This window comes from Acomys minous (assembly GCF_964271855.1).
Source record: "Acomys minous genome assembly, chromosome: 10".
NCBI lineage: Eukaryota > Metazoa > Chordata > Mammalia > Rodentia > Muridae > Acomys > Acomys minous.
Genome location: NC_140491.1, coordinates 52,921,593 through 52,944,757, shown reverse-complemented (window position 1 = coordinate 52,944,757; position 23,165 = coordinate 52,921,593). Strand labels below are relative to the sequence as shown.

At 45.2% G+C, this 23,165-nt stretch overlaps 2 protein-coding genes and 1 long non-coding RNA gene across 9 annotated transcripts in view; 1 reads left to right on the top strand and 2 right to left on the bottom strand.

Annotated features, from left to right (window-relative positions):
* Nucleotides 1-6,569, top strand: part of REL (REL proto-oncogene, NF-kB subunit) — a 35,677-nt gene extending 29,108 nt beyond the window's left edge. For 3 of the 5 annotated variants that reach the window (XM_084799755.1, XM_084799751.1, XM_084799752.1), the window contains exon 10: nucleotides 94-6,569. In XM_084799755.1, coding sequence (XP_084655881.1) covers nucleotides 94-869 — 776 coding nt within the window. In that variant the 3' untranslated portion in view covers nucleotides 870-6,569. The remainder of the gene's footprint in view (nucleotides 1-93) is intronic. The other 2 variants (XM_084799753.1, XM_084799754.1) reach the window with 1 other exon arrangement.
* Nucleotides 6,570-10,459: 3,890 nt separating this feature from the next.
* LOC311607649 lies at nucleotides 10,460-12,659 on the bottom strand. Its single transcript, XR_014782680.1, has 2 exons — nucleotides 12,544-12,659; nucleotides 10,460-12,259 (listed from the first exon to the last, which is right to left on the bottom strand). It is a non-coding gene; the product is annotated as an uncharacterized lncRNA (long non-coding RNA).
* A 557-nt stretch (nucleotides 12,660-13,216) lies between these two features.
* The window catches only part of PUS10 (pseudouridine synthase 10), a 67,374-nt gene continuing 57,425 nt past the window's right edge, over nucleotides 13,217-23,165 (bottom strand). For all 3 annotated transcript variants that reach the window (XM_084799558.1, XM_084799559.1, XM_084799560.1), the window contains 3 exons: nucleotides 21,560-21,702; nucleotides 18,179-18,278; nucleotides 13,217-14,388 (listed from right to left, as the gene is read on the bottom strand). In XM_084799558.1, coding sequence (XP_084655684.1) covers nucleotides 14,350-14,388; nucleotides 18,179-18,278; nucleotides 21,560-21,702 — 282 coding nt within the window. In that variant the 3' untranslated portion in view covers nucleotides 13,217-14,349. The remainder of the gene's footprint in view (nucleotides 14,389-18,178; nucleotides 18,279-21,559; nucleotides 21,703-23,165) is intronic.

Sequence of the window (23,165 nt, the reverse complement as noted above, 5' to 3'; positions counted from 1 at the left end):
TGGAAATTTTTTAGTATGTTTTTATAATTTCAATTCAGAGATAATGCTTTATACCAATGTGTTCATCTTACTCTGTACATTTTTCTTCTACAGAATCAAACTTGTTTTCTCATGGTGCTGTTTTACCAGAAATGACCAGGTCTTCAGGAGTCCCGAGTCAAGGCGAACCCTACTACTCTACATCGGCTTCCATCTCAAGTGGATTGGCGCATCACCCTGCAGCCATACCCTCAGTGGTCCATCAGCCTACAAGCTGGTCCTCAGTGACCCAGCCCACCTCACGCCCAGTCAGTACAAACACACTGGGTAGTTTCCCCACGGGGCCACTTTCCTCTAACTCGCAAGGTATGCTTCCGTTCCTCGAAGGGCCCGGTGTGAGCGATCTCAGTGCTGCCAATGCGTGCCTCTACAGTGCCGATGACATAGCTAGGATGGAGACGCCGTCCATGGCTCCAGTTGACTTATACGGTATTTCCGATGTCAACATGCTATCTAATCGCTCTGTGAATGTGATGGCGTCCAGCAGTGATAGCATGGGGGACACTGATAACCCAAGGCTTGTGAGCATCAACTTCGAAAACTCCTCATGCAACTCAAGGTTAGACCCGAGAGACCTGAGGCAGCTGCACCCGCTGTCGTCCGCCAGTGTGCCCGCAGGCACCAGTTCCAACTCTGCTTTTGTTTCACAGTCAGATGCGTTTGATAGATCAGACTTCAGTTGTGTAGACAATGGCCTGGTAAGCGAGCCCGAGCCACCGAATGACGCGAGCAGTCATAACTTTGTCCAGAGTATTCAGTATGCAGGGATTGACACTCTACAGAGTGAGCAGCTGAGCGATTCCTTTGCTTATGGTTTCTTTAAAATATAAATTGTAGGACTTAAGTCTAGAGAACTGTAAAACTTTAGGTGTATAGAGTATAAAGAGAAATCTCAGGAGCAGGAACTTTAAAGGCTCCGCTGTTCCTTACTTTGAAAGATAAGCCTGAAGCACATGTGTTGGGTGTGAATTGTTTTCCCGTGTTTCCACAAGCCAAGCTGTGTGTCTTTCATAGTATATTAATGTATTAGTTAAATGAACTGATATTTGCTTTCAAGCAGATTTAAGGTAAAACATGTAATGGCTATGCCATTGGAAAATAAATTCATTATTACTGTTGAGGCCCATAGGCCAAAGTGACCCCTAAGGGGCTTTCTGAGATTTCTTTTTTTGGTATTTTAGGGTGTGTGTGTGTGTGTATGTGTGTGTGTGTGTATGTTTCTGTGTGTGTGTATGCGTGTGCAGAAATGAGCTTTCAGGGCATAGAAGGTTTTATTTTTTCCATTTTATACTATTTAGACACTTATCTTTAAAGTTACTTACGAAATTAGCTTTATGTCCGTATTTTCAAGAAAAAGTTTTCTTGAGTCTTTTCTTAATTAGATGCCCTCACTCCTTTGACCTCATAAAGCCTGCCTGATTCTCTGTAAGAATTAGTCAGATATTCTGGCTCATGTCTGTCATCTCCCTACTTGAGGCTGAAAATTCAAGGCCTTGCCTGGACTATGACGCAGTAAGTTCAGTACCAACCTGGGCAGCTATGGAAATTTTGCCTCCAAAAAGGAAAGGCTTAGGGTGTGACTCAGTGGTAGGGCTTGCCTAGCACTCACAAGACCCTGTGCTCAGCACACACACGCCCCCCAGCAGAAGAGCAAGGAAACATAACACCTGAGTTTCAGCTCAGTACATCCATACCTGAGTTCTGGACGTTTCTCCAAGACTTGCTTCCCCTTCAGCCTTTGCTCTCTGTAGATCACCATGCCACGCTTCCATTTGCTAAGGCAAAAAGCCTTGGTGTCACCTTGGATTCTTCTTTGATCTCCTAAATCTTTCCAATAAGGAAACCCAGCCAGCCATTTCCCCAGCATACATCCAAAGCTGCTGCCGCTTCTAAACTTTTGTTTGCGACAGGCTGGCCTCACACCTGCTCGGTAGCCGAAAGTGGCCTTGCCTTTCGGATCCTCCTGCTCTGCCTGGGAGTGCTGGGATTACCTGTGTGCTCAGCCACACCACGTTCATGGTGCTGGGGATACAGGGCAGGGCTTTGCTGGGAGGTGAGGATGTGCCCAGCTCAGGGTAATTACAGTCGTTTTGAATGAGCTGGCACCCATGACCTCAGACACAGCTACTAGAGCTCAGCAGATGTCGCTCGCACAGTGACTTGTCAGAGTTTCTCTCGGTTGAGTGAAGAAACTTTTTGTCTGGTTAGAGTGTTTTCGTTGTTTGGGTTTTGGTTTTTTCGTTTTTTCGTTTTTTTCAAGACAGGGTTTCTCTCTGTGGCCTTGGCTGTCCTGGACTCACACTTGTAGACCAGGCTGGCCTCAAACTCACAGTGTTCCACCAGCCTCTGCCTCCTGAGTGCTGGGATTAAAGGTGTGCACCACGCCGGGCTTGTTTAGTGTTTTCAGTTGATGGTTTCCTCTCAGGGGCTACTTGCTGATCACAGAGCTCATCTTACGACTTACAGAGCATTTACTACGTGTTTCTCCCTTCTCCCTAGCTGCATTTGTAATTTTACCTGGTTTTGAGGGCATGGGCCTTCTTTTCCCAGTTCTCCTTGTGCACTGCGTCTTTCCTCCTGTCCCCCCCAAATCCTCATGTCACCATTTAGTTCTTGTTTTCTTTGTATAAATATCTTCTTGAGCTTAAAAGGAAAGGCTGAAAAATAATGCCCCAAAGTACCAAAAAGCCACATTGTGCCCTCCCTTCCACGTTTTTTTTCCTTTTACCAGAGACTGCCTCTGCCTCCCCAGTGGTGGGATTAAAGGCGTGCGCTACCACATCTTAACCTTTAAAGTGCTGTGCCTCCTTCGCCTGTCCATCTGTCTTTGGTTCACCCCATTCCTCATCAAATCCCAATTCTTCTTTCAGCTGTTACCCTCCTCATGTGTCCTGTCCTGTTGCTGGACAGGCTCCCCTGGGGGTGCTCTCCTGTGCACTCTCATCACCCGCACCTTCAGCTCGCTCTCCTGCTGTCTGATGCTCGTGGGAACTGCCTTCTCTTACACTGTACTTTCCCAGTGGCATTACTGGTGTACCAGAAATATTTAACACATTGTCCTCAATTCATACATAGCCCTTTCCAGTCTTCCTACTTGATAGCCGTTGCCCACCAACCTTCCATTCCTGGAAAAGGCTTCGTTCTTTTTCTCTAATGAGTATCTTTCCCACGAGTTTAAGTTTGTTTGTTTGTTTGTCTTAATTTGTTTGTTTTTTAAACACCCTATTCCTCTTATACTTTGTAATTGGAACATGGTGGGTTTTCTGCAGTCTCCTCTGTATATGCCGCCTGTTCTGCCTCTGTTCCTGTTGCCTTTTAACACAAGGCTTCTCTGCGAGGCTGGGTCCTGCTGCCACAGCTGAGGTGCATTTATGCACTGTGCTCCCGTATTACAGACCTTCAGTTAGGTGTGTGCCTTGCTCATTTCTGGGACTCAGGCACTTGACACCGACTCTGGCATAATTGGTGCTGAGTAAATGGTAACTAGTTGTTAGACGGGGGAGGATGATTATAAAATAATATTTGAGGATATGGTTTTTTTTTTGAAGATTTATTTATTTATTATATATAGTGTTCTGCCTGCACACCAGAAAAGGGCATCAGATCTCATTAGAGATGGTTGGGAGCCACCATGTGGTTGCTGGGAATTGAACTCAGGACCTCTGGAAGAGCAGCCAGTGCTCTTAACCTCTGAGCCATCTCTCCAGCCTGAGGTTTTTAATGGGAAAAGTACTTCACCCTGCATGGAAGAGACATACCTTCTCTGCTGGCCAACTGCCTTCCTCTTCTTAAAACAAATATGCAAAGACTGGTACATATAGCTTCACGGTAGAGCATGGCTGTGTGTTTGCTACCTAGAGTTACAACAACAAAAGTATAAAACTACCCTGAGCCAGAGTGGATGTGCATGCCTGTGATCCCAGCACTCTGGGAGGCAGAGGCAGGCAGGTATCTGCTCTACAGAGTCCAGGACTGCCAAGGCTACACAGAGAAACCTGGTCTCCAAAAACCAAAACCAACCAACCAACCAAAGGGTTTCTTGGTAGAAACCCTGCTTGTATGTGAAAGGTTATATCTCAAGTACCCATGAAGTACCCCTCATGACCATGCATGAGCATGTCAGTGGCCAGTATTCATATAATAAGTCATATGACATTTTTATAACTGTGTATTTTACAGTGTAATATACTTGTGTAGAAAATAAGAGGTGAAGGACATTCTCAAAGAATATTTCTTCTTAGGAGGAATCACACATAAGCATCGAAAACTTTAAGGTGTAGTTTGAAGACTTTTTGCTTATGTAAAAACAATGTAGCCACCATGTTTGGGTGGTTGACCCAGAGGTTGACATCAGCACCTGTGAGCTATTGTTCTGATGCCTGCCATTTAAAAACCTGAGTGTAGAGTGACTGGCTTGCTAATTTGTCTCACAGTGCTCTGGTGTGTTTCCACAGCCTCAGAAAAACTGTATCTTCCATGGTGAGACCTAGAATTGGTGATTCAAGCTGTCTAATTGTACCATATCATTTTAATCATAAACGATATACTGAAAAATTACCATAAGCTATCAGGCAGCATGAAAAAATATAAAGAGAGGCTGGTTTTAGGCTCTTAGCCTAGATGGGCCTGCTGGTATTGGCCTGTGATCCTGATGCTCAGGCAGAAAGATCACAAGTTCAAGGCCAGACTGTAGAGTGAGTTCAAGGGAACAACTTTGTGAGCTCCTATCTCCAAATTTAAAGTGAAAAAAAAAGGGGCCTTTTCTGAGGTATAGTTCAGTGGTATAGCACGGGCAGGAAGAGCCCTAGATTCCCTGCTCACTCCCAGGAAAACAAAACCCTGGCCTTCGAGCTTTCCAAGGTATACTTTGTAGTAAGTTATGTCTGAAAAGAAACATTGTAAGTTACAAGGTATGAGTCAGAGATAGCAAACCAACAGCTGTGTTTCTCCTGTGGTCCGGATTAGTCGACTGTCCAAACACTGGAGTCACTCAGTAGCTGGGAGAGAGACATCACAGGGAGTAAACACTTCCTGAGAACTGTGATGCCTGCTTCTCTCAGGCGAGTGCGTCAGTTGCTGGGTGTGTGTGGAGCTTTGGGGGCCTTACTCCTCCAGAGTATGCTTCCTTCTTAAGGGAAGCATCAGTCAAGAGTTTGTGACTGGATTTCTTTGTAAAAGTTGAGTTTTTCATTGGGAGTACTTTGACATCTATGAAGCTGCCACTGCGAGGTTTCAGGTTTGTTTTCAGAGGGTGCATGTGCAAAGAGGCTAAAATGCTTTGGTACCTTCTGTGTAGAAAGCCCAGCAGTGGGCTGTGAGGGATGGATGAAGGCTTCACTCAAGTTTATCCAATTTCACCCCTTTACATAAATATGTTAACTAAACTTTGTGGCAGAATTTAAAGTGTGGCGTCAACAGCAGATAACATCAAATCTCAAAAGTAATCACAGCTAATATTTTCATGTACGCAAAAAGACCAAAAACCCACTCATGTCCTCACCATGGTTGGTTTTGTGTGGGAGTGGGAGGTGGGGGTAGGGAGTTGTTTTGTTTTGCAAACAGGATTTCTCTGTGTTGCCCTGGCTGTCCTGGGCTCACTCTCTACATCAGGCTGGCCTTGACCTCAGAAGTGCGCCTGCCTCAGCCTCCCCAGTCTGAGATGGATGGTACTCTGCATTGTGCCCCACCATCTTTTTTAATAGACAAGATACAGCATTTTAACAAGTAAACACACTTTTCAAGCATGGCTCTAGGGCAGTTATTTAAGTGAATCAGCTTGTTTCTATGGCTGCACATGGTCTTTTGTTTGTTTGAGGCAGGGTTCCCTGTTGTACCCCTGATAGGCCTGGAACTCACAGAAGTCTGCCTCGCAACAACTTCATGCATTTTTGTTGTTGTTATTCTTTTTTAAGTTTTTGGAACTTTAAAGAATGGAGGCTGGACGTCCCCTTGATGGGGAGGCCCGATGGCACTCGGGGGAAGGATAGCAGACTACCAAGAAGAAACTTGATACCCTAGCATCATATTCAAGGGGAGGAGGTCCCCATCAGTCACAGTCATAGGGAAGGGGAATGGGGTGAAAGTGGGAGGGAGGGAGGAATGGGAGGATGCACGGGATGGGATAGCAATTGAGATGTAATATGAATGATTTTATTTTTCAATTAAAAAATGTGAGGAAAAAAAAAAAAGAACGGAGGCTGGAGAGATGGCTCAAAGTATAAGAGCACTGCCTGCTCTTCCAGAGGTCATGAGTTCAATTCCCAGCTCACAACCATCTATAATGAGATCTGGTGCCCTCTTCTAGCATGCAGGCAGAACACTGTATACATAACAAATAACTACATCTTTTTTTTTTTAAGCCAAAAAAACCAGAATTATAAACAAGCCAGGTGGTGGTGGCGCCGACACCTTTAATCCCAGCACTCTCAAAGCAGAGGCAGGTAGATTTCTGAGTTCAAGGGCCAGCCTGGTCCTCAAAGCGAGTTCCAGAATTAGCCAGGGCTGCATGGAGCAACTTTGTCTTGGGGGGGGGAGGGGGAGTCACAAACAAAATTAATTGAATACTTTTGAGTTCACAATATTTTAAAAAATGATGATTCGCCAGGCATGGTGGTACACACCTTTAATCCCAACACTCGGGAGGCAAAGGCAGGTGGATCTCTATGAGTTTGAGGCCAGCCTGGTCTACAAAACAAGTCCAGGACAGCCAAGGCTACACAGAGAAACGCTGTCTGGAAAAACAAACAAAAAAAATATTCTTCAACAAATTGACTTTTTAGGGCTATTAGCAGATATATAATTTTTTTGGTAAAATACCAAATTCATTTTGTGTAATTTTCTTTTTAAATTTTTTTAACCAAAATGTAACATCCCATGAGATGGCGTAAGATAGGCTGGGGGCAGTTAGCTTGGGATGGTTGTGTGCCCTTCGGTCTTCACTGGACTTCACCATGGTGACACATGCCTGTAGTTTCAGCGCTTAGAAGGCTGAGGAGGAGGGACAAGATGCAATAAGAATTTAGCTTCAGCCTGGGCAACCCTGGAGACCTCAGTCAGTCATCAGTCAAGGAATCTTAAAGTATCGTTGGCCATGCTTAACAGGTCACACAAAACAGTGCAATCTTTTGTTGTTGTTTTGACCTTAAATTCAATACCTCCTATGTCTCCCTCCTGGGCACTGGGATTGTAGGCATATGTCACCACACTGCACCTGGTTCTGAGCACTGAGACTGTAGGCGTATGTCACCACAGTGCACCTGGTTTAAAATATTTAGATTTTGGAGAGAAAGAGAGGCGAGCACCATACTGGAGTTGACCCCAGCGTCTCACACGTGTTAGGTTAGTGCTCTACCACTGAGCTGTCTGCACTGATTTTATATGCTTGATGAATGAATTTAAGTTCTCAGATACTGTTACCTAAGAATTTATCCTTTGTATCAAGATGAAATGTTTTTTTAAGTGTCAAGGTACCTTTTGTTATATTGAATATTGTTACTTTTATAATATCTTTGTATAGTGATTTTTTTCTTGTGATGTAACAAATAAACCATTTTCTAAAAATGTTTGCTATTTGCTTACAAAATGTCAATGAAATTTTTGTTATTTCATTGTTGTATTGTTGTATTAACATTTTGTTAATAAGGGGTAGCTGTTTGAGGTTGTTTGGAAACATTAGGCATTTTTATAAAGTGTTCTTAGGATGTGCTTCTGTCCATAACTATACTTTGCAATGGTAGTCTCAGAAGAGACCAAGAAATGCCTTTTTCAAAGATTTTTGTTTGTTTGTTTGAGACAGGGCCTCACTATGTAGCTCAGCCTGTCCTGGAACTCACTATGTAGACCAGGCTAGCCTCAGACTCACGGACAAGTGCTTCTACTTCCTGAGTGCTGAGATTAAAGTCATACTTCAGCACAGCTGTGCCCCTCCCCTACCCCAGCTCCTACAGACTCATGTCCACAGACTAAGAGGTGGCAGTGTGGTCAGTTTCTTTGAGACTTCTCTTCATGGCTTGCAGGTGACTGCCTCAGTGTCCTCACATGGGGTGAGGAGGGCGAGGACATGAAAGACAGCAGAGGCTGAGAGCGAGCACCACGTTGTGTGTTCTCTCTCTCACACAGTTTTATTTAAAATGTTTTCATTAAATTTTACTCACGTGCCGAGCACATCGGTGGAAGGCAGCCAACAACTTGCAAGGGTTAGTTTTCTCCTTCCGTCATGTGGGTTCCATGAGTCAAACTCAGATCGTTGGATTTGAGGCCGGTCCCTCTACTCACTGGGCCACCAAGCCAGTCCCAATGTATTTCTTTAAAGATGACTTCCCCCCCCCCAATTGTGTCCCTTGACTAGTCACTTCCCCAATTCCTCTCAAGTACATCCCAATCTTCCATTCTATGACTGCAGCAGTTTTAGGTGTCATGTAGACATTGTCTTTCTGTGCCTCATGTATTTTATTCTATGTTTATCTACTTTGTTATGATACAATTTCATTGTTTATTTATACTATATTTTCTTAATTCATCCATTGATGGACGCCCAGATTGACTTACCTTGGTTATTATAAATAATGTCATGGGCATGAGAGCGTAGGTATTAACATACTGATTTCTTTTACTTGGGCTATAGATACAGACCCAGTCATGGGACGGCTAGATTACATAGTAGTTCTGTTTGTTTTGGTTTGTTTTTTTGAGGAGCTCCCATAATAGCTGAACCAACACACACTCTGACCAGCACTGCCGGTTTCTCCTTACTCCGTCTTCTTACCAGCTTGTTATCCGTGCGCGTGGATGCTGGGACCTGAAGTGGGGTCCTCTGCAAGATCAGCAGGTGTCCTCACCGCTGAGCCACACCTCTCCGGCCCCTCTCACCCCTCCCATTGATAACAGCCATTCTCCTGAGTATGGGGTGGCATCTCACATGATTTCCTTCATGGTTATCAGGATCTTTTTCATCCGCTTGTTGGCCCTTTTTCTTTTGAAAATGTTTGTAGTGGTTCTTGGCCCACTTTACCAACTACGTCAGTTTGTTTTGTTTTGTTAAACATGGTGTTACTACTTCTTAAGTAGATCAAGCTGGCCTCGAACTCAGAGCTCTGCCTGCTCCTGCTCCCACAGTGCTGGGATTAACGGTGTGTCACCACACCAATGCAGCCTTTGTTTTCTTGCTATTGGATTGGGTTTTGGATAGCAACCTGTTCCAGATGTATACTTTTAAAATATTTTCTCCCATTCTACAAGCTGTTTTTCCACTTTTTCTTTTTTTTTCCTTTCCTTAGCTGTGCCAATGGAGCCTTTTGTTTTAGTAATCCTATTTGCCTAGTTTTGCTTTTGGTGGCAAGTACAAAAGCAGAATTGCCTAGACCACAGTCAGGGTGCTTTTCCCTCCCCATACATTTTTTTTTTCTAGTTTTAGTTTCAACTCTGAAAATTTGAGGTGATTTTCGGGTGACCTATAACATGGTGTGACTCAAGGAGCTCATGGCGTGTACATATGCAGGTAGACCCAGTTCCCAACACCTTTTACTGTTCTTTCCCTGGTGTGTGTTCATACTACTTCTGTCACTATCAGCTGTATCACTTCTGGACTGGAGTATGTGGTAGCCTTGGGCAAATGCACACTGCTTTTTTAGGTGTATTTGAAGCTGAATATTGTAGTCTAGGCCAGCTTCAATTTTCCCGTGTCACTGAGGATGAACTTGAACTTTTGGTTACCGCCCTCCTACCCTGCAAGTGCTAGGGTTCCAGGCATGAACCACCACAGACCAGTTTAACAAGGTCCTGAGCATGGCGTCCAGAGCCCGCATCCCCAGGCCTTGCTCTTCATGACTGCGAAGCGGGGCCAGGCTGGCCTGGACCTTGCTGCATCCCGCAAGCGCATGCTCTTCCCAACCCTGCCACCTGAGTCACCTTTCCTCTCGCCAACTTTGGTCTTTGATTGCTTGATGTCTCTTGTGGCTTCATACATATCTTAGGGCGACTCTGCTAAAAATGACAGTGGAATTATGACCGCTTTTGTCATGCTGAGCCATCCTTGAGGCAATCCCACACGGTCAGAGTGAGCTAGCTAGCTTGTGAGTATGCTGTAGAATTTGTCTTGCTAGCATCTTACTTTTTCGTGGATGCTCATCAGGGATACTGGCCTTAGTGGTATCTTTGTTGGGTTTTGCCATGAGAGTCAGGAAGCATTTCCTGACTTGCTGGCAAACCTGATGACCCAAGTGCGATCCCCAGGACCCACATGGTAGCCAAGAACTGAACTGACCCATAGCCACAGGTGTGCTGTATCATACATGGGCATACATATAATAAATGAATGTATGAAACTTATTTAGAAAAATGCCGTTTTCCACAAGTGGAACCAGTTCTTCTTAGAGGAATTGCCTGTTACGTGGCTAGTGCAGAGGAAATACAGAGATAAGCATGGAGTAGCTTTGCTTTATAGTAAGAATATGTTCATGACAGAGATAATGTCGAAAGGACGTAGAGACAAACTTGACACCTCCCACTGTCACACCAATACGTAGAAATAGTAACAAATTACCACCTCATGGGAAAAAAACGAGAATCTACAAATGGGGCTTTCAGCCTAGTGACCGAGCGCTGCTTTGTCTTGGTTCAATCCCCAACACCACAAAAAACAAAGCCAAGGCTGCCACCCACACTGATGCAGTGGATGATGACACGGGAGAAGGCGAGGCCCTGCCTTCCAGTGGGATGACAGAATCTGGCAGCTAGTACTTAGCTGAGTCAAGTGGAGCTAGCTCCTCGGGGGATGCAAAAGCTACAAGGCACGGACTGCAGCGGGACAGCGGGGAACTCTGCCACTGGAATGCTGTGACATACACGACCTTCCCAGTTGCCAACACCCGCCCATCCGGAACTGAGAAACTTGGAACTGAGAGTTGGGAAGATACAGGAAGAAAGCGTTTCTTCACACGCCTAAACCTAGCACCAGGCACACCAGGGCTGAGGGAGTGGCCTACTAAGTAACTCTTAAAACTACCTCACGAGTGTCAACAAACCCACTGGCTACAAAGGTGATGACTCCATCATGAAGCCTGTGACAGATGGCCACCTGAGTGAGCCTTCGCGGTGGATGATGGTAGTCTGTCAGGGCTAACTTCCTGTGTGCTGGCTATCCCGAGATTGACCTGGTATCTTCTTGGAATTAGACACTAATGTATTTGACATGGTGAAGTGCTGCTAGCTCATCAATCCAGCGGAAAAGTTCCTTTGTACTTTCCTTAGTACTTTTAGGAATTACTTTGAAATGAAAAAAATTAAAGATATGAAAGTAATTATTTTTTTCATAATAAAAAAAAGAGGTACTCCGCTAGCTAATTTTTATGTTAACTGCATATGCTAGGCTATCTGAGAAGAGGGAATCTCAGATAAGAAAATGCTTCCACAGGATCGGCCGTGGGCAAGCCTGTGGTACAATCCTGATTCCTGACAGTGGGGAGAGCCACCCAGAGCTTGTGGTCCCGTGCTATACAGAAGCCGACTGAGCGCACCAAAGAGCATGCTGGGAAACGCTGGCCCTCCTTGGTTTCCGCTTCACTTCCTGTCCTGCCTCGAGTGTCTGCCCTGACTTCCGCTAATGATGGAAGTGTAAGGGAAATAAACCCTTTCTTCCCTTACTTGCTTTTGGTCATGGTGTTTCAACACAGCAACAGAGCCCCTAACTAGGCCAGTACCGTTTTAAAACTGGTTCGGAAAATCTTACCCCTGGACTTGGGGGTTGTGGCTCAGGAGTATAATCCAAACGCTCTGAGACGCAGAGGAAGGAGGGTCATCCGTTCAAGCCCAGTCCAAGCTCGAAATGGAGGCCCTATCTCCAGTGACCTCCCTCACAAAGCTTACCTCGCCCAGTCTGCTCTCCCGTGTGGACTAAGGAGAAGGAATAGTAGATGAGCTGGCTGAGGAATGCTGAGGCAGTGTTGACAAGGTAATGTAATGGTAGCGATCCTGAGCTTGCACCTGCAGACGCCTGCATGGGCTGGGGCGTGGGTCCTGGGTCCGGTCCCTCCCCGAGGAACTGTGACTGCTGAGGGATGCTTGAAGGGGCACTGTCTTAGATGGTGCAGCTATGTACGAGTGCGCTGTCTTCCACATCCATGCCAGTGAGTTAATCCCACTGGGTCAGAAACAAAAACATGAAGCAGGAAGCGTCTTGGAGGGAGGAGGGTTTGCTGGGGTGGGGCGGGGTCATTCCAGCACCCTGCGGGGAGAGGCAGGCAGGAACCTGTGAGTTCCAGGACAGCCAGGGCTACACAGAGAAAAGCAAAACACAAAAGAAAGGCTGGGGATAAGTGTGACCACTGGGTATTATGTTCATGCCTGCAACTGTCCAAGAATATACTTGATTTTAAAAACAAAGAATAAAGCTCCAAATTGGAAAAAAAAAAATGTTCTGTTTTTCTCTTAGGAATGGAAGTATTAAGTTGCTTGATTTAACTCGCATAGGTAACCGTTGGTGACCTTATTAGGAAAATTCTCACTTACTGGTTCTGCTTTATTCCTGAGTTCTCCAGTTCTTCAGAGTTGATTTTTTCCCTAAAATAAACTACAGATTACATATGCAACAGAGATAAGAACAAAGAGCTCATCCCACAAATGCCATAAACATTGCTTCTAGTTTAAACCTACAAGACCCTGCGTCCCCGAGCCCCTGCGCCCGTGCGCCCCCGAGCCCCTGCGCCAGAGCCCCAAGGACGTTTGCAATAAATATCTGTAGCTCCTGCTTATCCTTCGACAGGAAACACTTAAACAGTTTTCTGGAAGTTCCTGACTCCTCCCATGTTTTGGGTCCACTGGGTTGGAACTGAGCTTAAAAGGAGTACCTAAATTATTTAAATTTCTTGTAGCAACATTTCATCAGAAGCTGAGAAATATTCACCAAATGTTTTTCACTTTTAACTTTGTCTTAGTTGAGTTCTGTTATCCCCTTTGCAGTTTTCTGACAATGAAATGATCCTTCACTGTTAATTCGCATAGATGAGAAATGGTTAGAGGAGCAGGCTTATCTTTTCATCGCAATCAGAAACATTTCCTGATATCTAAAATATACTTAAGGATCTGTGAATTATGTGCAGAGATGAGAAACATGAATAATCAAATACTACTCAAATCAATGTATCAACAAAATAAGTCAAGAAGTTGTACTAGCTGATGAAAATTATACTTAAAATCTCCATTTTATTGAGCTTCCCTTCTGGACATTTTCATCATCTTCTGGTTCAATATGTTTAAGATTTCTCTTCATTACGCCATTACAAATGGTAGTTATATGGTATCATAGAAAACATACATTAGCCATTTCTTGGGGAGTACTTGATACCCAAATTTCACGAGTCCACCTCCCTGGCTCTGGTGTCCTGGAGGGCACTGTCATCCACACGAGCGACAGGTGCACGTGACAAGGGTTTACAGGCAGGACCCTGGGAACACAACTTTAATCCACACCTAGTTACAAGAGTAACTAATACTTTAGGGGTCGTTTAACTTTTGTTTCCTTGTTTATGAAATTAGATGGAATTCTAGATATCTTATTAAAAATGTTTGGAGTTACAAAGGAACTGAAACACTGAAATAACAGTCTCACTGTGTAGCAATCTTCAGTGTTCAAACCTGTGAGCGGGCAAAGAAGCTGCTGAAGGCACTTGTTTCTATTAAAGGGTGCAGGAAGTGTCCAGGCATGCCTCCAGTGTCACTTACCTTCTACAAAGGACACGTACTGACAATTTTAGACTGTCAAACTAGTACCTTGAGGTCACGGGGACTATGACCAATCACACCTTAAAGTACTTCCACTGATGGCAGCGTGTGTGAGGGGAGCTGGGAGAAATATCACCATCGAATTTGCGTCTGGCATATCAGAATGTCACGAGACACTCCGACATGAGTCTAGCTGTAGCATTTGTTCAGATGATCGAGGATTAGCGCCTGACTTTAAAGGTATCGTCTCCTATAGGAGAGGGCGCTGGAAGAAGTCACAGCTCCCCAGATCGACAGTACCTCAAACTGCACACCTCTCTGAGGAGCAGAATTTATAAGGAAAAGGGTTTGAGTCTTCCTACTTTGGTTTTGTGGTCATGAGACAGGAAGGAGAAAACACAGGATGTTCTCAGAACAACAGAACACAAAGCACACACACATGTAGACCCTGAGATGGCACAGTGAACTTCAGGAGCAGATCACATGATCCAAGTGGCTCTGAAGACGCCGCTGTGGTGTAAACAGCCATTCGCCGGGATACGCCGCCTGTGTGTCCACATCATGCTAGGAAAAGCCTCTGTTCAGATGTGACAGCTAGTCCTCCAAAGCGGGTGGCCAGTCAACATCCACAGACTAAAAGGAAGAAGACAGGTTATTGAAACACAACTTCTGGCAAGCATTTCTGGGGACACTTTTACTGTCATGCAAAACAAAAACAAAAACAAAAATAAACCAAAACTACATCTGATAAGAGCAGTGACACTGATGGTCCATTTCTGAACTAATGGAGACACAATTACTATTTCCTCTCTTGACTCCTAAGAGAAAAAACTGAAAAATTGTAATGTCAGTATAAAAATATAAAGTATAAAAAATATTCAAATTTGAGTAGCTATTTCCGCCCAGAAGTCTCAAGAATTGTTGTCCTGGTCATCTTTCATTCTATCATTTTATATTTAATAAAATGTAGTTATGTATCACACTCTGAGAAATGTGTCATTAGGCGACTCCATCACTGGGCAAACACTGTAGTAGCGTGCTTACTGACACTACGGTATGGTGTCACGAGGTGAGATGGGCTAGTGGGACCACTGTGGACTAGAACGGCACATGGCTCAAGCAGTCTGTAACTAAATGTGAGGGGAATTAATACCCAAGATCACTGGAACCACAAAAGCATCAAGAATCTTCTCATTTCAGAATTTGTGTTTCTTTTACAATCCAGTTCAAGCCAGGTGTCATGAGACAATGCCTATAATCTTAGCACGTCAGAGGTGGAGGCAGAGGATAAGAGCTCATAGCCTACCTGGGCTACATAAGACCCCATCCCACAACACCGAAAATAACTAAATAAATCCAATTAGTCGCTATTGCTACCCAGCCTTCACTGACGTGCTCTTCTAGATCAAAACCACAGTAAGCAATCCATTCCAGGCCACACGGTCACACTCCAGACACAGCAGGACACACCTTATCTTGGCTTCTCTGTGGGGCCTGAGAGAAAGCATAGCCTGGTGCAGTGGTGACCCTCTGGAGTGACAGTGGCCAGGAGCCTGCCTGCGTTAGCACAGAGCAGTAGATACTATCCTGCACCCGAGGCAAGTTCCAAGCCAGCCTGGGCCACAGTAAAGGACCAAACCCAACCCAAAGCTTGCAGCAGCTTACTGAAACTATGCATTCCTTAGCCTACGGGTCACAAAAAATACCCACCGCACAGGTACACACTGCTCAAAGGTTTTTTATGAATCCCACGATGGTATTGTGATAGTGTTTTAGATACAGCCATGTGCCAAATAATCATATTTAAGTTAATGAGCAGTTTCTCAGGCTAAGAGATAAAACACAAGGGTTGCAGCTGTGTGTGCGGAGGGCAGGGAAGGGGGCATCTTACTGTGGGCCAGGCTGACCTGGGGCAGGCTCTCCTAAGCTGTCTAAGAATGTGGACTCGGGAGTATGGCTCCTGTAGAGTCTTGCCTAACATTCTAGAAGAAAGTGCTTTAAATTATTTGTGATTATAATTACATCATTTTCCCCCACCTTTCCTCTTTCCAAATCTTCCCACATACATTCCTTGCTCTCTTTTGTCATTAACTGTTGTTACATCTACACACACACACACACACACACACACACACACACACACACACACACACCTATATACATATATAATTATTAAATACAACCTTGCTCAATCTGTGTAATGTTATTTGTATGTATGTTTTCAGGGCTGACTAATTGGTATTGGAGAGTATTATATTATATTAAATATATATATAAAGCAAGTGTGGTCAGCATCTTCTCTAACACTATGTTGGCTCCTTGCAGTGGCCTCATTAGGCTCCTGCAGTCTGGACAGTAGATCCTGGCACCCCACAGGAGCCATATACCATCTAATGGCTTGAGAAACGACAGCACATGAAGTCGATGTGATTATGTGACTGCCATGGCTGTTCCCGCATCAGGCACATGTGCACTTCGTGGACCTTTGTAGAATGCTGGCCTTCTTTAGGATCTCTGGTGAGGTTATGCAGGAACTCAATTTCTGGTCACATTTCCCTTAAGGAGCACCATTTGTGACACAGCCTGGAAAAGACATTCTTCTTTAGAATGTTTTGCTTTGCTTTTCAAGACCGGGTCTCTCTGTGTAGCCTTGGCTGTCCTGAATGCTCTGTAGACCAGGCTGGCCTCGAACTCAGAGATCTGCCTGCCTCTGCCTCCCAAATGCTGGGATTAAAGATGTGCACCGCCACCACCAGGTGTCTTCTTTTGAGTTTAACCCTGTTTCTGTTCACTACAAGAGCAGAGCAACGCATGGCAGGGCTCCGTGGCTGCTCTGGATCTTTTTTTTTTTTTAATGATTTATTTATACAAATTTCATTATAGATGGTTTTGAGCCACCATGTGGTTGCTGGGAATTGAACTCATGACCTCTGGAAGAGCAGTCAGTGCTCTTACCCTCTGAGCCATCTCTCTAGCCCTGCTCTGGATCTTTGTAGGGATCCCAGAGACAATCGAATCGTGTGTTCTGCTGTGTCTGAGTCAGGGTCTCACTGGACTCTGCCTCCTGAGGGCTGGGATTACAGATGTGCCACTATGCCTGGCTTGAGAAACCCAATTTACTTTATCCAATGTTCTGCCCATAGCAATCTTAAATCCCTTTTTAAACACTTACTTATTCTGCAGCATGTGTGCACACACTCATACATGTATATATGTGCCCATGCCAGAACACATGATGGGACGACAGTGGGTTCTCTGCTTCTGGGTGGAGCCCAGGGACTGAACTTAGTGGTGCCCGGCAGCAGCTGCCATTACTGAGATGAGCCAAGCCCAGCCCTAAAATCCACCACCCCACTCCCTTTTTGAGAGAGGGTATCTCTGTATTGCCCTGGGTGTCCTGGAACTATGTTGACCAGGGTGGCATTGGGCTCTACTTTCTACCGGCCCCTGCTTCTCAAGTGTTGGGATTAAAGGTGTGCAGCCAGGGCCAGGTTTTATAAACAAAATGCCACCATTCAGAAGGATGCATGACGCACGGTTACAAATTTATTTCCTTGTTTTCTTTAAGGATTTAATCTGATACCATAAGTAAATTAGTAAATGACAGTACCTGATGCCAATCAGTGAATGAACTATATATGAACCATATAACCCGCAAGTGTCACGAATAGGATCCTGGTTACTGCTAGGGCTTTTGGTTTTTGTGTTAATAAGAATTCCAAAGATAATTCTTCCTGTGGAGGGCTGGAGAGATGCTCAATGGTTAAGAATATCAGCTGCTCTTCCAGAGGACCTGGGTTCCATTCCCAGGGGACCCAGTACCCTCTTCTCAACTCCAGGAGCAACCAGGTACATATGTGGCACACAGACACATGCAGGCAAAATACAGACATAAAATAAGTCTTAAAAGCAAAACAAAAAACCCTTCACATAAAAAATGCCCACGAGACCTAATTTGACTGAACGTGGCCTGCAGGTGTGTACTCCCCATCTGCAGGTGTGCACTCCCCATCTGCAGGTGTGCACACCCCATCTGCAGGTATGAACTCCCCGTCTGCAGGTGTGTACTCCCCATCTGCAAGTGTATACTCCCCATCTGCAGGTGTGCACACCCCATCTGCAGGTATGAACTCCCCATCTGCAGGTGTGTACTCCCCATCTGCAAGTGTATACTCCCCATCTGCAGGTGTGCACTCCCCATCTGCAGGTATGAACTCCCCGTCTGCAGGTGTGCACTCCCCATCTGCAGGTGTGCACTCCCCATCTGCAGGTGTGCACTCCCCATCTGCAGGTGTGCACTCCCCATCTGCAGGTATGAACTCCCCGTCTGCAGGTGTGCACTCCCCATCTGCAGGTGTGCACTCCCCATCTGCAGGTATGAACTCCCCATCTGCAGGTGTGCACTCCCCATGAAATACTTTACCTCCACATCTAGCTCAAGAATGTCTGCCGTCACATTCATCAGAGAGCCAATGTTCGGCTTGGTTCTCCCAAAGTCTCCGTGTACAAATTCTTTAATGTAGCTAAGTCTCTTTAAGGAAAAGATCATGCAATACCAACGACTTTGTCAAGTAGAAGGGAAAAATAAATAGAATAAAGATGTTACCAAAGAGAGGCCGTTTCCTAACTCTGACTTGAGATGTACACCTCAGAAAATAAGCTATGGCAAACTGTGCATTAGCTCAGATACCAATATCGGAACCAGGCCCTTGTTTACAGCAGACTCACCAAAGGCCATGGCTTGGCTTTGTTTGAGTCAGGGCACCATGTAGCCCAGGCTACATGAACGTGACCTGGACCCTGGACGAGACTGGAGGCTTTGGCAGTCCCGCACCCCACCCCAGGTGACAAGACTGGAGGCTTTGGCAGTCCCGCACCCCACCCCAGGCATCTCAAAATGCCAACGTTTAGTACACATTAAATCAGCTATACAGTTCCATTTTCTTTTGTTTGTTTGTTTTGTTTTGGGTTTTTTTTTTTTTTTTTTTTGACATCTCACTATGTAGACCAGGCTCACCTCAAACTCCAGAGATTCGCCTGCCTCTGCCTCCTGAATGCTAGGGTTAAAGGTGTGAACTACCATGACCAACCCAATGTTTTCCTTTTTAACCTTTTTTTTTTTTTGTCATCACCATTTCTATTTTGTTATCTGGTCTCATTTTTCAATAATGGTAATTGACATCTACAAAATGGTAAGTTTCCACAGGACTACACAAAACGTGATTTCAGTGATGGGGTTCATTATAATATATTAGCACTAAGATGGAAGAGAAAATTAAAATATTCATTTAGTCTTCTTTAAAAATAATTTTGTTGAGCCACGCGCGGTGGCACATGCCTTTAATCCCAGCACTCGGGAGGCAAAGGCAGGCGGATCACTGTGAGTTCAAGGCCAGCCTGGCCTACAAAATGAGTCCAGGACAGCCAAGGCTACACAGAGAAACCCTGTTTCAAAAAAAGAAAGAAAGAAAGAAAGAAGATTAACATCCCACAGGACTCTACTGTACCCCTATCTGAAAAAGACATAGTACCCGTTGTTCACTAAAAAACAGTAACTGAAAAGCAGCATTGCAATGCTTTGGTAAAAGCACAGTGCAGTGGGAAGTAGTAATGTTAGCTACTAGTTAACCCAGGGAAGTGGATGCGCCCTCAGGGACAGCTAAGAAGCAGCATTACAAGTTTCCTCACCGCCCCCACACTGCATGTCTTGACTCAAACAGAAGACATACACTGACCTAATAGCTCTTTTCCCCTGAATTCCTCATTTTTCCTCAGCTGCCATTCTTTTTCTCTGATTTTCGTTAGAAGAAGCTAGTATCAATACAGAAAGAAGCAGAGCAAAAGGCCCCAGAGAACACAATGGAAAGGTCTGGAGCTCATTCGTGCGGGAGCGTAACGCTGAAGGCACATGGCCCTGGCGCAGGGCGCTCAGCCACGAGCCTGAGCCGGCACAGGTGAGCGCAGCAGACTCCAGACTCTAGACCTCTGTGGCATCACCACGAGGCAGCCATAGCTTACCAGCTTTTCTTGGCTAACATATTAAGTACATGTATGTGGCTGCTTCCAAGCATGTCTTAACAGGGTTGAAAAGGTATTGGTTTCCTCCAAAGACACAGCAGTTCTTCTTGGCATGGTAAAGTAAAGACAGGATTGACTTACTGTGGCTTGTAATTGGAGGTAGGACGTGAAGACGTTAGGTGGGTACGTACTCAGTGTGAGGAGTCCTGGGCTCAACCCCAATGGCAAAATCAAAATAAATTTCAACTTATGATTTCTTTGAATTCCATCCACAATAGCCAGATATGCTCCAAACAGTAAAAATAAAACAACCCGCTCACCAGAATCTACACAACCCATTCTTGATTCAAACTGCACAATTTAAAAGCTGTCTGGAGCAGATAAGTACATGTCCAGTTCAGCTAGGTCAATCCAGGCCACTCTAGGGTAGTACAAAGGAAGGGGAGCAGGAGTTTATGAGGCGGAGAGGCACATTAGTGGGCTCAGGATGGAGATAAGATCATCTGGCGACTAGCCCTGACTCCTCCCACTTTGGAGAGGCTTGTGTTGTATACAGAATTATGTCATTACCTCCATACCAATTAGAAGAGATTTATCATTTCATGCTACTGGGTCTCTGTCTCTCTCTCTGTCTCTCTGTCTGTCTCCCCCCGCCCCACACACACACACACACACATACACACACTCAGACTCGCACCCCTCCCCCACTGGCAACGTTGAGAGGGGCACTAGGAGACCCAGGCATGGTGAGACATGCCTATAATCCCACCGCTTGGAAGGCAGACTCTTGAGATCAGGGTCAGCCCAGGACTCACAGTGAGATGCAGTCTTGTGAGAAAGTAAATATTAAACTCCGCCTAAGATGACAGGAGCTTCCTGACATACTTGAGTTGGAACCCTCTGACCCCAGGTCACAGTATCAGCTTTGGCACATAGCCATTTAGAACCTCCAGTGCTGATCTTTTCTACTTAAAATACAGTCAAATGCTGGAGTTTTGGAATGCTGTCTTCACACAGATATTTTATTGCTTAAGTGATATATAGTGTGGTGGTTTTGTCCACACAAGGCCTATAGGCCAAGAAGCACTGGACACGGTCATGTGTTTGGTTTTCTAGGAGGCAGAGAGAGACAGCTTAAATGTCTATGATGAGCCTGCCCAGGCAACATGGGGAGCTTGTCTCAAACTTTAAAGAAAGTAACATACCACGGTTTCCTTTTATCACCTGCTTAACCAGTTGAGCAAACACTTGGAATACTCAGAGGACCAAACAGGGCTATGAACATGTGACTTGTAAAACATGTAAGGACAGCAAGTGAATCAACTGAAAGTACTTCAGGGTATTAAATGCTAACCGCTGGGTAAGGCGCTGTGACAGAACTGTACACTTTAAAGCTGGCATGGAACTGATAGACACTTCATGGTTCAAAACACTGTTTTGAAACACAAATGAGAAAACAGACGTCAAACAAAAAAAGTATTGATTCTACTCCTAAATACTGAATTAATACATTCAAGTCCTTTTCAAAACATCCCAGACCATCTGAGGTAGCACAGGCCTGTAATCCCAGCACTTGGGAAGTGGAGGCAGGAGAATCAGGAGTTCACGGCCAGCCCGGAGTATATGAGCTCTGGGTACGTGAGAACACGTTTCAAATAAGTAAGCAAGTAAATAAGTAAGTAAACAGACCTCCCACATCAATTGACCCTGTTTGTTTTCTAGGGCAGCATTAGCTATCGTGATCCCGCTCTGATTAGCGCTCTGAGGTGCAGAGGCAGAAGGATACGTTCCTGCCTGGGTCTTCAAATGCAGACGAAAATGATGCTCATCCAGGTAGTGCGTCTCCATGCAGTGAATGGCGCGAGTCCTCACGGCCAACGGCCTCCGGTGAAGCACCCGGAGAGGGGTTTTCTGGTCAATCTTTAGGTCCTAGAGAAGGGTAGGATGCAATCAGAGTCTGAGGTGGCCCTGAGCTCGCCTCAGCTCACCACACACGCTGCCCGTTGCTGCCAGGGCAGGACGGGGGCATCTGACGTCAGAACAGCAGTGCCTCCTGAGGTTCTGCCTCACTGGGGCTTCTCATAGCCTAGTTCAGAATTACTTGTTTTTTTCTGAATACTACAACTACCCCTGCCTGCCACAAGAGGGGCATTCAGAAGGAAATGTCCCAAGGGCGTGACCCATCAGTCAGGGTTCTGGCACAGAACTTTGTTAGAAGACAGCATCGGTGCGTTTATTTTCTACAGCCACAAAGCGGCTGACATGAAAGTGGGGACTTCAGGCTGGGAGGGAGGCGGGAGGCAGGAGGAGGGACCCGAGTGTCGCTTGTGCATATGACAAGTGTGCACATGTATACTCCTATTTGGGGGGTTGTTGTACAACAGACCGTATCTGGAAAGGTGCACCCTTGTTTAGCAAAATGTTTCAGTTCAGAGAGAAGAGATATGTCTGTACGGTGACTCCGAGTCTTCCAGTACTTCTCAGCACATATTTATAAATACAACATCTGCATATATTTTAATGATTCAGTGACACAGGCTACTTTTTTTTCTTTCTGGTGGTTTTTTTTTTTTTTTTTTTTTTTTTTTTTTTTTGGCTTTTTGAGACAGGGTTTTTCTATATTAGCCTTGGCTGTCCTGGACTCACTTTGTAGACCAGGCTAACCTCCAACTCACAGAGATCCTCCTGCCTCTGCCTCCCAAGTGCTGGGATCACAGGTGTGTGCCACTGCATCTGGCTCTGCTTTTTCAGTCAAATTAGAGTTTTCCCCTTATGCTAGAAGATATAAATTAAGAAATAGGGATTAATACTATAACAAGTCAATGACCTCAAACTTTTAAAAATAGATTCTAGGCAAACCAGAAAAGTCGGTTCTCAGGAACTCTGAAGTCTGTGCAGTTTCCTGCTGGAACAGCTCCTCCTGATTTGCATGAGGAGTGAGCAATGCTGCTGTGCTAAGAAAGGAAAGCCTTCCCGACACCCAGGAGGATGAAGAGCAGGTTCCAGCAAAGCCCACACTGCAAGGGCACGGCGATCCACAGCAGCAGGAGCCAGCAGCCCCTCCCCACTGTGCCTTTCAGGGCTGTAATTCTTGTGAGATGAGCTGTCTCTGTAAGGCTTGACTCTTCTCTAGCCAAAAGGCCAATGTGCCCGAGACTGAGCTGTGCCACAGTTAGAAGGATGTATATCCCAATATTCAGAGAGCAGACACAGCCAGCCTTTACATTAGCAACTACTGCGCGGCACATCCTTTAATCATGGCACCCTGGAGGCAGTGGATAGATCTCTGGGAGTTTTGTCAGCCTGGTCTGTACTATGAGCTCTGGGACAGCTAGGGCTACATGGTGAGACCCTGTCCAAAAACTAATAATAATGATAAATAAAAATTTAAA